Source organism: Eucyclogobius newberryi, unplaced genomic scaffold (genome assembly GCF_026437365.1).
Source record: "Eucyclogobius newberryi isolate DKJ021-1_F unplaced genomic scaffold, fEucNew1.0.hap1 SCAF_8, whole genome shotgun sequence".
In the NCBI taxonomy this organism is placed as follows: Eukaryota; Metazoa; Chordata; class Actinopteri; order Gobiiformes; family Gobiidae; genus Eucyclogobius; species Eucyclogobius newberryi.
The window spans coordinates 15,677,136-15,690,337 of record NW_027316500.1 but is presented as its reverse complement, the minus strand read 5'-3'; the positions used below and the strand labels follow the sequence as shown (position 1 = coordinate 15,690,337).

General features: G+C 41.9%; 1 protein-coding gene across 1 annotated transcript; it reads right to left on the bottom strand.

The window, feature by feature from the left end:
• Window positions 1-2,670: 2,670 nt before the first annotated feature.
• LOC140351692 (pyrokinin-1 receptor-like) lies at window positions 2,671-13,164 on the bottom strand. The gene is made up of 6 exons (XM_072437647.1): window positions 13,015-13,164; window positions 11,931-12,027; window positions 9,382-9,587; window positions 8,901-9,122; window positions 3,267-3,444; window positions 2,671-3,081 (listed from the first exon to the last, which is right to left on the bottom strand). The coding sequence occupies exons 1-6, from the start codon at window positions 13,162-13,164 to the stop codon at window positions 2,675-2,677; spliced, it is 1,260 nt and encodes a 419-aa protein (XP_072293748.1). The 3' UTR covers window positions 2,671-2,674.
• Between the last annotated feature and the right edge of the window lie 38 nt (window positions 13,165-13,202).

The window sequence follows — 13,202 nt, the reverse complement described above, 5'->3', positions numbered from 1 at the left end:
GCCCCATCCTACCTCAAAGATGCTATAGAACCATATCATCCAAACAGAGCTCTTCGCCCTCAGAATGCTGGCCTTCTGGTGGTGCCAAGAGTCTCTAAAAGTACTGTAGGAGGTAGAGCGTTTAGCTACCAAGCTCCTGTGTTATGGAATCAGCTCCCGACCCATGTTAAATATGCTGACACAGTCTCTTCATTTAAGTCCAGGCTTAAAACGTTCCTCTTCGAAATCGCTTATGGTCAGACTAGTTAGGAACAGAAAGATAAACCCACAGCTTCAGCTACGCTGCCCTAGGAGTAACTATGCTGGGGGAAGTATGACAGCTTGAGCACTATCCTCTTCTTCTTCTGACTACTTATGCTATCAAACAATATTTATTTTTTGATTCCACTTGCAAACTGTTCACCGCCTTCTTTTCTTTCTCTCACTCCTGAGGACCTGTGGACCCAGATGCCCCTCCCCTGGTGAAGTGGTCCCTGCCCTGTGTGGACGGTCCCTCATCTGCCTGAAGAGTGGCTCCAGTTCGCCTCAGTCGGTCCCTCATCTGCCTGAAGAGTGGGTCCAGCTCGCCTCCGACGGTCCCTCATCTGCCTGAAGAGTGGGTCCAGCTCGCCTCCGACGGTCCCTCTTCTGCTTGAAGAGTGGGTCCAGCTCGACTCAGACGGTCCCTCATCTGCCTGAAGAGTGGGTCCAGTTCCAGTCTCCTCGTGTCCGTCTGTCCGTCTGTGAGAGTCGGATCTCTCCTTCGTCCCTCGCCACCACAGACATTGTCTGACTTCATCGCCACCTCAGACATTGTTGATTCATTTCTCCCTGTGGCCCTCAGAGGCAACTGTTGTTGTGATTTTGGGCCTTACAAAAATAAATTGATTTGATTTGATTTGATATACATATACTGACAACCAATAGACATACAATATATTTATTAAGACAAAAATTCACAGATTTAGCACCATAAGTGAAATAAACAACTGTAATGAAAATACAAAGGGGAACAAAATAGTGAGTACAATGCAAATCCTCTTAAAGTGCACGATGACATATAATATTAAGTACAAATTTCACTAAAACATAATTAACATAATTACATTTAAGACTTACAAGTTTTTCCAAGTTTGATAATGTTTTTGAAGTTAATAATTTCACTTTGGACATGTGCAGCTGACATACGAACATAAGTCATTCTGTAATTGTTATCTAGCAACTATTCTGTAAAGAAGGGGGCCCAATAGTTATTATTTGACAAATAAAAATTTACACAAACACATTTATTTCAGCAAATTAATATTTGAACTGTCAAAAATGTATGGATAAAATGTTGTGTTTTGATTATATTGATAGAGACATTACTTTTACAACAAGGCTTTTCTTAAAAAAAACTGCCACTTTCCTGATGAAAATCTAGAATAAATATTTACCATAGGTACTATCCCACCATGAAAAGCCATTGTACTACACTTGTACTCAGTGTAGTTGTGTTTTGTTTTTTCTTAAAAATATTAATTTTCATGTGTAAATGTTTTTATGATTTTTGTGCTACTTTGCCCCTGGTCACTCTTGAAAAAGAGGTTAGTGTTGTCTCCTGAGTAAAACATGATGGATATAATCTGAGATGCATTAGTGAAGCCAGATCCATACATGGTATAACCTTGAGTGCCTTCAGAGGAGAGATATGAGGTCTGTCATTATTCTCTATGTGCTTTGAACTACAAGCCATAGCCAATACAATTGCCATAGCAATTAGCAATTAACAATTCAAAACTAAATATTTTATATTTTGAATGAGCAAAAAGTCCTCAAAATAAACATCACTCACTCACAATAACCCATGAACAGGTTGCTTTCGGGACTCTCTAAATATTCAGCATTCGTTCAGGGGCAAGTTGTCCCAAAGCTCTAACCTAAAATAAATGAAGTTCCAAAAGTGAAACCTAACCTGATTGTGATACATTTGCTAACAAAGCCAACAATGCAAAGGAAAGAAAATGCAGAAATCATAGGCGTTTAATCACCTCAGACGAACTTTAGAATATTTCAAATTCCTACCCTAAAAGCATTGAGCTCGATGGTTTATGGTTAATATCTCTATAATGACTTGGCCTATCCACATGAAACAAGAACTGGCCGAAAGTTAAACATCTTCCCTGTCCTCATAGATTAACAAAGTTGTTTTTTTTTTTTTTCAGAAAGTGGTGCCATTATTGAACTCCAGGGATGTGAATGTTGCCAGTTGAAATTACTTTAAGTCGTGCTGCCCATTGGTCGAGTGGTTGGGACGAGGCGCACGTGTGCTCTGGGTGCAGTGTTGTGGGTTCGGGGCCCAGCCCCGATGGTTTGCTGCATGACCTCCCTTCTCTTTCGTCCCCATTTCACACTGACCTTTACCGTCCAGTAAAGCCTACGGGCCAAAGAAATCTTATACATTTTTTTAAAACTTTGATTCATGCGGATATTTGTGGATTTCTATTCTGGAGATTTCTTTCCAAAACAGTAAATCTCCCATCGAGTTATAGGCCCTTTCCCACCATCTGAGATTCTGACATCTAAGTCTAGAATGTGAACACAACCTATACAATCACAACACAATAACAAAAATGAATGTACAGTATTCAATCTTCTGTGTAAAGTATTATTTGCCTTCTTTTCAGAGGTGTCTCATGTGCGATAGACCTCATAGTCAGAATTGATAGACATTGACAAAGCTTTCTTGGGTTTGTTTGTCAGATTTGGAGGTCTTTGGTTTGCAGGGTGACCGTTGTGAACCTCTATTTTCTCTGGCCGATGTGCTGCCCTCCTCTCTGGTGCTGCTCTGCCTCAGACAGGACCTGCTGTTGTATTTCTGGAAACAGTCAGGTTGGAGCCGCTTCAGAGTTCTCCAACACGCTCGACGGAAAGTGTGAGAGGACATGCAGAAGAGTAGAGGGTCCAGAGCCCCGTTGATGTACCACAGAGGCAAAGACAGGTACGACTTTAGGATGGTGTAAACCGTGTGGACCGTGTCAGACCACACAACCACGTAGACCTGCATCAGGGACGAAGCAATGTCCGGGAAGTTACACACAAAGAAGGCCACCAGCACAGCACCTACAGCAAAAAAAATGTTATATTATATCACATAACGGCAGTTTTTTTACATTTAATTCTTTAGATGAAGACCTCGGTTGGTTGAGAACATAATAATTTTTCTTGAATTAAATCAATTTTCAGATGATTTATCCACACGATTTTACCACATTGCAAAGCCCTTGTCTCCCTTTCACTATACTCACCCATAAGTTTTAGAGCTCTTCTTTCATTCAGCAGTAACTTTCCGTTCTGATGGCACTGGACATCTCTCCTCTCTTCTGGGTTGGGACGTGTTAGGCCCATGTTTCTTCGTTGGCGACTATTCTTCTTGAGGTACAGTAAGATGAGCAGGTAAAGAATACTGATGGATACCAATGGGACCTGCACAGACAATTAGGCCATAGGCTGTAGCCTGTATCGTCCAAGTTCGCTACACCTGTCAAAGAACTAAAAAATGACTTCAAATATAAAATTATCATTGTAATATTAGCTCATGACCAAAAGTTCTCCACTCGCATCGCACCAGTTTTTTTTCTTCAGAAATGGCTGCTGATCAGTATATCTCAGAGCGTTTGGTGACCAACAAACATGATGTATTCAGGCCGCTTACGAAGATGAAGATGAAGACTTTCAAAGACCATGAAAAAGCCATCCAAAAGGTCTACCAAAGATTCTGATGTGAAAAGTGATCGCAACATATTTGCCAGGCTTCTCATAATTGGTCAAAGCAGCAGGTTAGATTTGCATGAGATTCTGTCCTATTCCCTTGGGCCAGTGTCATATCCTCTGGATGCGAATGATGGCACTCAACTTGCCAAGACTAACAAGGCAGCTCTCTTGGGTGTCATAGAAGAAAGGGTCAGTGACTGTCTGTTCAATGGAAAGCCTGATAAGGCAGCTCTTATGATTGATGGTATGGCTGTTTTGCATTCTCTTGGCTCTGTTCCAGGTACATTTGGTGAGATTGCTGATAGAATACTCCAGGTAGTCATTAGCCTTGCTTATAGGTATAGCTGCGATCGAGTGGACTTTGTGACTGACAGGTACCCTGAAATAAACATCAAAAATATTGAAAGATTACGCCGAAGTTCTTCTGGGACCCAAAAGATAAGCATATACAGTAAAGAACAGAAAACTCCAAAACAGTGGAATAAATTCCTTTCAGATGGCGACAACAAAGAAGCCCTTGCAGAGTTTTTGTTCTCTGTATGGAAGGATGCTGATCTTAGCTCACTGAAACAAGACACCTTTGTTACTCATGGAAAGGATTGTCATCTCTTGAGGTGTATCGGTGGACAAGTACATGTGTCAGTTGTACCAGAGCTGACTTTATGTGACCACAAGGAAGCAGACACTTACAGAGTCTTACTTCATGCTAAACATGCTGCTGAAGTGTTTAGCTCTGTGATCATCAGAAGTCCTGATACAGATGTTGCAGTCATCGCCATCTCACTGAACTCAAGCTTGCCCACTGACTTAAATCTGTTCTTCCTAACTGGTTCCCAACAACATACCCGCATGATTGATATTGGCAGAGTTACTTCTATTCTAGGCCATGGAGGAGGACTATCGGTCGGCCCCAAAGAAATTCTGGCAAACCGTCCGGTGCCTCAGGAGGGGGAAGCAGTGCTTCACCAAACACCGTTTACGGTGCGGGTGGAGACCTGCTGACATCGACTGGGGATGTCGTCTGACGGTGAATTCTTTGAGGATCTCCTTAATCCCACCGTCACGTATTCCGAAGAGGAAGCGGAGACTGAGGACTCAGAGGCTGGCTCGTCCATCACCCAAGCTGAAGTCACTGAGGTTGTTCGCAAACTCCTCGGTGGCAGGGCTCCGGGGGTGGATGAGATCCGCCCTGAGTACCTAAAGTATCTGGATGTTGTAGGACTGTCTTGGTTGACACGTCTCTGCAACATCACGTGGCGGTCGGGGACAGTGCCTCTGGGCTGGTGGACCGGGGTGGTGGTCCCGCTGTTCAAGAAGGGGGACCAGAGGGTGTGTTCCAACGACAGAGGGATCACACTCCTCAGCCTCCCGCGTAAGGTCTATTCTAAGGTACTGGAGAGGAGAATGCGACCGATAGTCAAACCTCGGATTCAGGAGGAGCAGAGTGGTTTTCGTCCCGGTCGTGGAACACTGGACCAGCTCTATACCCTCCATCGGGTGCTCGAGGGTTCATGGGAGTTTGCCCAACCAGTCCACATGTGCTTTGTGGATCTGGAGAAGGCTTTCGACCGTGTCCCTCGGGTGTCCTGCTTTGTCACCGGTTCTGTTCATAGTTTTTATGGACAGAATTTCTAGGCGCAGTCAGGGGTCGGAGGGTGTCCGGTTTGGGGACCACAGGATCTCATCTCTGCTGTTTGCAGACGATGTTGTCCTGATGGCTCCATAAATTCCCGGACCTGCAACATGCACTGGGACGGTTTGCTGCCGAGTGTGAAGCGGCTGGGATGAGAATCAGTACCTCCAAATCCGAGGCCATGGTTCTCAACCGGAAAAAGGTGGCTTGCCCTCTTCAGGTGGGTGGGGAGTCCTTGCCCCAAGTGGAGGAGTTCAAGTATCTCGGGGTCTTGTTCACGAGTGAGGGAAGGATGGAGCGTGAGATCGACAGGCGGATCAGTGCAGCGGCTGCAGTGATGCAGTCGCTGCATGCACTGTTGTGGTAAAGAAGGAGCTGAGTCGAAAGGCAAAGCTCTCGATTTACCGGTCAATCTACGTTCCTGCCCTCACCTATGGTCATGAGCTTTGGGTAGTGACTGAAAGGACAAGATCGCGGATACAAGCGGTCAAAATGAGTTTCCTCCACCGTGTGGCTGGGCGCTCCATTAGAGATAGGGTGAGGAGCTCGGCCACACGGGGGGAGCTCGGAGTAGAGCCGCTGCTCCTCCACGTCGAGAGGAGCCAGCTGAGGTGGCTCGGGCATTTGTTCCGGATGCCTCCTGGGCTTCTCTCTGGGGAGGTGTTCCGGGTATGTCCCACCGGGAAGAGGCCCCGGGGAAGACCCAGGACACGCTGGAGGGACTATGTCTCTCGGCTGGCCTGGGAACGCCTCCGGATCCCCCCGGAGGAAGTGTCTGGGGAGTAGGAAGTTTGGGAGTCCCTGCTTAGACTGCTGCCCCCGCGACCCGGCCCCGGAGAAAGCGGTAGAAGATGGATGGATGGACTTCTATTCTAGGTGCAAAGATGAGTGAAGCATTAATTGGGCATCATGCGTTTACAGGCTGTGACTCAGTTAGTGCTTTCTTTGGCAAGGGTAAAAAAAGAGCTTTGGAAATATTGACAAGGGAAGAGAGATTCTGTGATGCTTTTATCAGACTAGATCAAAGCTTTGATTTAGAAAATAATTCTGAATTGTAAAGGTTTGTTTGTCATTTGTATGGTCAGCAAGAGGTGTCGAGTGTAAATGAAGCACGGTACAACTTATTAGCCCTCTACCAGCACAGCTTACGAGCCAACTATCAAGCAGCTATTCAGGAGATCACTTAAGCAACATATCTGTGCACCTTCGTGGATGTGGATACTACACCTGATGAATTATCCCTCCAGTCCCCGGAAAACATTGACGAAATGCCAGACTCTGAATCAGATAAAAGTGATTTAGATTACTGAAGCAACAACTGAGCCTCAGGCTGAGCAAAATAATATGTCTGTTTGCCGTAACCCGACCGACCCGTTATAAAACCAGCCGACTCAAACATGATTATCAGCATTTCGTTAAAACAACGTTAAATTATTTTATTTCTCAAATAATTCGCCGACTCACCGACCCGGTATTTCCTAATGTTCATTGTTACTTGTTTATCGAGCACTAATTAGGTTATCTTTTGTCCCTGAGGACATACAACGTAAAGCGCAACGCATTTGCGTTCTCATTTGCGACACTCCACGTGCGACAGTATCAGATAATTCATGTAAAAACCTATTTTGCATTAAATTTGTTGACTTCTCTCTGTCAGCGCCACTGGCCTGGCCACCTTACATGTTGCTCTGTATCAAGGTGTGGCCGGGTGTGGCTTGATTTAAATTTGCCTCGCGCATTGCATTCTGGGATTGAAACACGCCCAGCAGCGACATCACAACAAAGATGGCGGCGCCTGCATGTTCCCCCGCTCGCCTTCGCTACCAAAATAAAGGATAACGACGTACAAAAGGTCGATTGAAATATCTTAAAATCTGGAGATTTAGTCTCCCGATTGGGATGATAGTGACATTTTCCATCATTGACTGTTGAAACCTGACCCCTGGCGGTCACTCCGAGGCAAAATTTGAATCTTTTTTTTTTTTTGCCTTCAAAGTTAAAAAAATAAAAATTTACCTACCGACCGACCCACTTGAAAAAATGTTGGGTCAGGTTACAGCAAACAGACAATTTATTTGGGGTAGCCTCATATTAATGTTGTACTTACACATTTTGATATCAATCATACTTATATCCTCTGTTTATATGTATATACTATTCTGCAGAAAGTTTGCCTTATACTAGATCGAAAGATACACTGTTAATTAGCCTGTTTATCACGATGTAAATGCTGCTATTATGATTGTAATTATTTGTTTATATTGTAAATACATTGCATAAAATGATATCCGTTCTATAGAATAAAAATCTAACAACAATACTTGCTTGTTTCAGCAATTAACTTTTATCAATAGCCTATGTTTACTTTCTTCAAATGGGCAGCTGGTGTTGAAAGTGTTAAAATAGTACTTTTAGATTATGTTTTTATAGTGTAGTATGAATCAAAAATATAGAATTTGTAATTGTTGATGCATTCAGTTGAATACTAAATGTGGAGTAAGAGTTTTCAAGTGCGTAATGATAACATGCAGAATTGTTAAAACTGTTTTTTTTTTAATTACGTTTGCATATAAACTAAAGCACCCAGAGTCTCACCACTTTACAACCTACAAGAAAGTAGTTATGTCTCTGAGAATCAGAATTTCTGATGTAATCAATCAAAGAATTAAAAAAATAAGAAGGTATGAAGATGGGTGTACACCCCAATTTGTCACATATTTGGGTAAACTGGCAACTTCGGCACCTATTTACTGGGTGAAATCATGCGGAGAACTTTTCCCCCCAGCTCAAGTATATATTTGAGATTAGAAAACCACTTTTGAAAAGTAGTTCTAGTGTTCTGGGGAGAAATTAATTTTCTAGCCACATTCTGAGTTACAGCCTATGGCCTAAATAAGTTCAGTAAGTACAACGAGGAGCCAAGCGTTAAGTAGGTTTAATGCACAACGTGGAGTCTTAGCACAGAGGAGTGCATTAAAACTATAAAACGCATGGCTCCACAGCTTTATACGCTTAAACCTGGGCCGCAAACAGAAATTCTTCACCTATGAATCTTAAAAAGCCTCCATTTTACATTCATAGCAGTGGAGCATTTGCTTCCCCGTTGCTACGGTGATGGCCACAGAGCAAATATAGAACAGTGAATTAACTGCCGGACAACTTCTGCGTTATGCAAAAGTAACCCTGTCATTCCCCAATTTGAGTATTTGCAGAATTTGAGTGAATCATTCTCGTTCACACATTCAATATTACACAAAAATCAGTTGGCATCTGTGTTTCCCTGCACTGATCTTTTGGCTCAGGTTTATTAACAGTGAAATCTTGTGTTTTTGTGAATGTTGAGTTCATATTTAACTTAAAAATACACTTTAAAGATAAATGGTATGCACAGATACGCAGTTTTAATTTTGACACAAATTCGGCACTGATTCAAATGAGGGAATCGCACGGCCGTTAGCTTTGGGATTCTCATGACCACCATGGTAAGCCAAATGAATCAACTCCATAATGTTGTGTATTCCGTGTCTGTACTCACCAGGAAAAACAAAGCCGCTCTCAGAATGAGAGCCCCCTTATAGATGTATGCAGGGTCCGGCTCGGTCATCTCACACATGGTGGAGACATGGAAGGCATCTTCATATCTGGCTGCTGTGTAGTCCAGGATACAGACACGGGCCTCATCGTACACCAGAGCAAATGGGATCGCAGACACTAGTGAGATGATCCAAACTACCATGAGGCAGGGCACTCGAGACCTCTGTGGAACAACAATACATGACAGCTTTCATTAGTTTCATTAGTTCATTAGTTTGCTTTTACCTTCTACAAAAGCGTGTGCAAGTTTTATAATTGCTCCTTAGCATGCTGCAGGCAAACTTGAGCTATGTTATTTTGCTTTAAATCCTTCCATCAAAATTATCCATTTACAAATGAAGAACAATGATGACATAAAAACAATCTCTGGCGTTCCTTTAACTATCTGCATAATATTTCGCACAAATGAGAATCAAAGATACCTTCAAACTGGAGACTGACCACATTGTGTGGCAAATGGCTGCGTAGCGCTCTGTGGTGAAGGTCATGATTACCCAACTGGTGGTGGCACAGTACACCTGCCGGACCATGAAGTAGACTTTACACACAGTTTGGCCCAGACGCCATGGGTAGCTCTCCCAGTAGTATCGATACAGAGTGACCGGTATGGTCATCAGCTGCAGAATGTCTGTAAGTCAAGACAAACTCATCAAAAGCACATCCAAGCGGTTTAATCACAACACCTGCTAAGTACATTGAAACTGTAGGGAAGCAGCGGAGTCTTGCTCAGTCACAGCAGTCATTTGGTTGATGAATAAACACTTGAATGGAGTAAATTGGGGAAGGGATTGAAATCAGCACCTATAGACTTGAATTTGTTGTGACTTGTGAGTCCATTAACTTGCGTCCATTGACTTGTGTTTATATTAATAAACAGTACACAATTACTTACAGACACTAATATCATTTAAATATTTGGATGTGTTGTTGGATTATACACTTTCTTTCAAAAACATGTCAAAATATCATCTTGTAGAATTGATTACGAATATTTTAAATGTTAATAAAATAAGCTTTCTGACTGATGAAGCTATGATGTTTTTGCATTGATCTTTTCCCATGTAACTGTTGTACAACAAGCTGGTCTCAGGACAGGTGCAAGGATCTTAAAGCCAATACAGGGGCTTTTTAAAAACGCTTTGAAGATTTTGTACTAAAGCCTTTCAATGGGCTGGTTCCACCACCTCTAAAGGATACATTAAATATGGGACCACTGCATCGTGAACCAACAGAGCCATCAGCTGGGGTGATGGAGAAGTTCCTGTGAGAAAAAACAACTTTCTGCATACAGTGGAAGAGTGCCAACTTCTGTGAGGAAGGCCTCCACCTTTACAACATTCAAAAGTCATTTAAAGTAGTGGCTAAGATCAACACAAACCGGTGAGCACAATTAAAATCAGTTTAGCCCTTTAGGGCATGTGCCATACACACAGCACATTAGGCTGCATATATTAAATGAATCATATTATCATATTAATAAAAAAAATAAGAGCACATTTTCATTACTTTTCTAGCTGCACCATGTGAACGTCTTATTCTGTAACATTCTGGAAAAGGCTTCATGTGTAAATAATTTGCGTTTGTTCCAACACTTTTATCTGTGTGGTGACGGTGGTTGTACAGTGAAGGTGAAGAACGCAGCGAACCGTCTCGCTCTCAGATAAGAGAGATTACATCTGAGTGCTTGCTGCAAAATCAATTTGATGAGCTCCGCTGTAGTTCAAACAGAGATGTTTCTAGTAGTATCGATAATAAAGGTGTTATGGAAAACAGTTACCATAAATCAAGATTGTGCCATGAGGAAAAACAATAGAATGTAACATGGAGACAGTGGCTTGGTGGTCCAATAATCTGAAGGCTGAAGGCAAGACACTTTCCCACCTTGTCTATTTGTGAATGTGGCGTGAAAGTGAGGAATTGGTGGTTGTCGAAGAGGCTCAGGAAATTTCTGAATTCTACCTTCTTGCGTTTAACTTTTGCATCATGTGTGCTTGATAAATGTTCCATAATGCACCTTCTACAGGCGTTTGACCGTTTCCATTGAAAGTCTGTTAGATCAAGAAAAGTCAATATTAAACAGTTCCAACTTCCAGCCCATGTTTTTGAGGAATGGTGGTGTTTATTGTAACTGTCAGCAGAAATCTATGGACAAGAAGAAAATAATTGCCTGTTATGGATGTGAGTGAACAAGTCAATTCACATTATTGGTTTCATCCATGTCGACTCTGCTGCTTTAAGAAGAAGTGGTTAGGGCTGAAGGATTTAGGAACAAGATTTGCCATTAGATTTGGGATTCATGTTTTAATAAATAAATATTCTATTCCAGGTTCACATTTAATTTAACTGACATTTCCGCACTTTGGGACAATATAATTTACTTTGGAGGATTGACACATATTAATAAATAATCAAAACAAACACATTTTTATTTCAGGGTTAGGGTTTTTGCAGAATAAGACAGGATATTTGAATGTTATTAAAGAACATGATTGTGCTTAAATAATTCCAGCCTTTGCAATTTCCCAAAAGTGTCCAATTTAAATTGTGATGTCAATTCGTTCGCGATTGATCTTGCGTTGTAGTAAACTAAACGGTTTTAGAAAATTCTTACAATGACAAATGTACCAGTAAATTACTAATTCCTGTAATAATGAGTTTTTTCTTAAAAATGTATTTGTGTGGTTTAAAAAAAAAAATGCGATCTCTGTTTATAATTGTCTGTTGAGAGCTTAGAAGACCAGCTGTGGCCAAATCATGTTGTGTCATTAGACTTTTTAATATCAACGTAGCATTCGATTAAAATTCAAACATTTTTTTTTACAAAAACTGCCATGGTATTCAATAGCCTTGTTGGCAAAGGAACAAAACAATCAAGCCAGACGATGAGCCAGCGATACAGGTGTTCAAGAATGAAATGTGTGTTTGAGATGAGTGTTTTGGGACTGGCTGATTAACATTTTAATAAATGTACCTGATATAACAAGGCTGAGGAGGTAGAAGCGAATGGCGCTGACTCTCATGTGTGCATCCAAGAGCAATGTCAGTATGCTCACACTGTTAAACAAGACCTGCGAAAAGGTTACACATTTGCATTGTAAATCATGCTTTTTACTTTATACACATCCCTCCCACATATTCTCAACAATAAAAGACCTGTCATGTTATTACCACCCAATGCAATTTGGATATTTTGGTGAGCTTGTCACATTGTGATTCAGTGTTTCTGTGCTCAAACACTTTGACCTGCACACTCCTCCATCATGCAGAATGTTTAGTTTAGTAAAGACTGTAAAAGCGACATAATGTACACAAATCAACTTGAAATTGTGACTGAATTTCATTTTTGGCATATTGCTCACTGCTACCTCAGCATGTTAATCAAATTCAGTAGCTTTTGACGTATAGACCATCATTTCCCCCCATTTCTAGCCTGTTGAGCTCAGACTGTTTCATTTCTTTTACATTTGCATTTAACATTTGCGTTAAGAACAAAATGTTCACCAGATGGCCAACCTACGTCACGCTTGATTTCTGATCCTGTTTGATTCAGACCAACAAGAAATCAACAAAAGCAACAGGCAACACCCAGCTCATAATAACTGTTCCTTTATGTCCACAGCGCAGGGATCACTAATGGTGAACATCACACTGAACATCACAGGAGGAAATGTTTAGCCTGGCTCAGAACATAGTCAATTTGGACAGGTTTGTATCATTCACTGTGGCGAGTAAAAACACACTTGATGATAAATTGCATCTGAAACGGGGACAAACATGAAGTGCTTTTTGTCGATAAGTGGTCCAAGAAAAGAAAAGTAACGAAGCCGCAACAGGTGATGCGGAGTGCTTTTTTAATGCTGCTTTCACACTTTATTTATCTTTATTTTATTTCTCTATTGATTTATTTCTGTAGTTAAATCCTACACTTTTGACGCGGTGTTTGAACGCTAAATAAGTGAATTGTGATTCTGTCTGATTGTTCAGTGGACACAAACTCTTGGAATAACTGAGCACACAGGAATAATCAGTTCGTATATGACCCGATGTCCTCTTACCCCGCAGAAGAAGACAACACTGTAGAAGAGCGTCATGGGGACAGCGATAATGAGTGGTTCTGTCTTTGTCACACTGATGTCCAGCTGAGGCGCGTCACTCGGGCTGACGTTACAGCTCAATGAGAACGGGATCCGCGCCGACAGGTTCATCATGGACCTGGGGAATGTAAGACATTGGGGATATGACA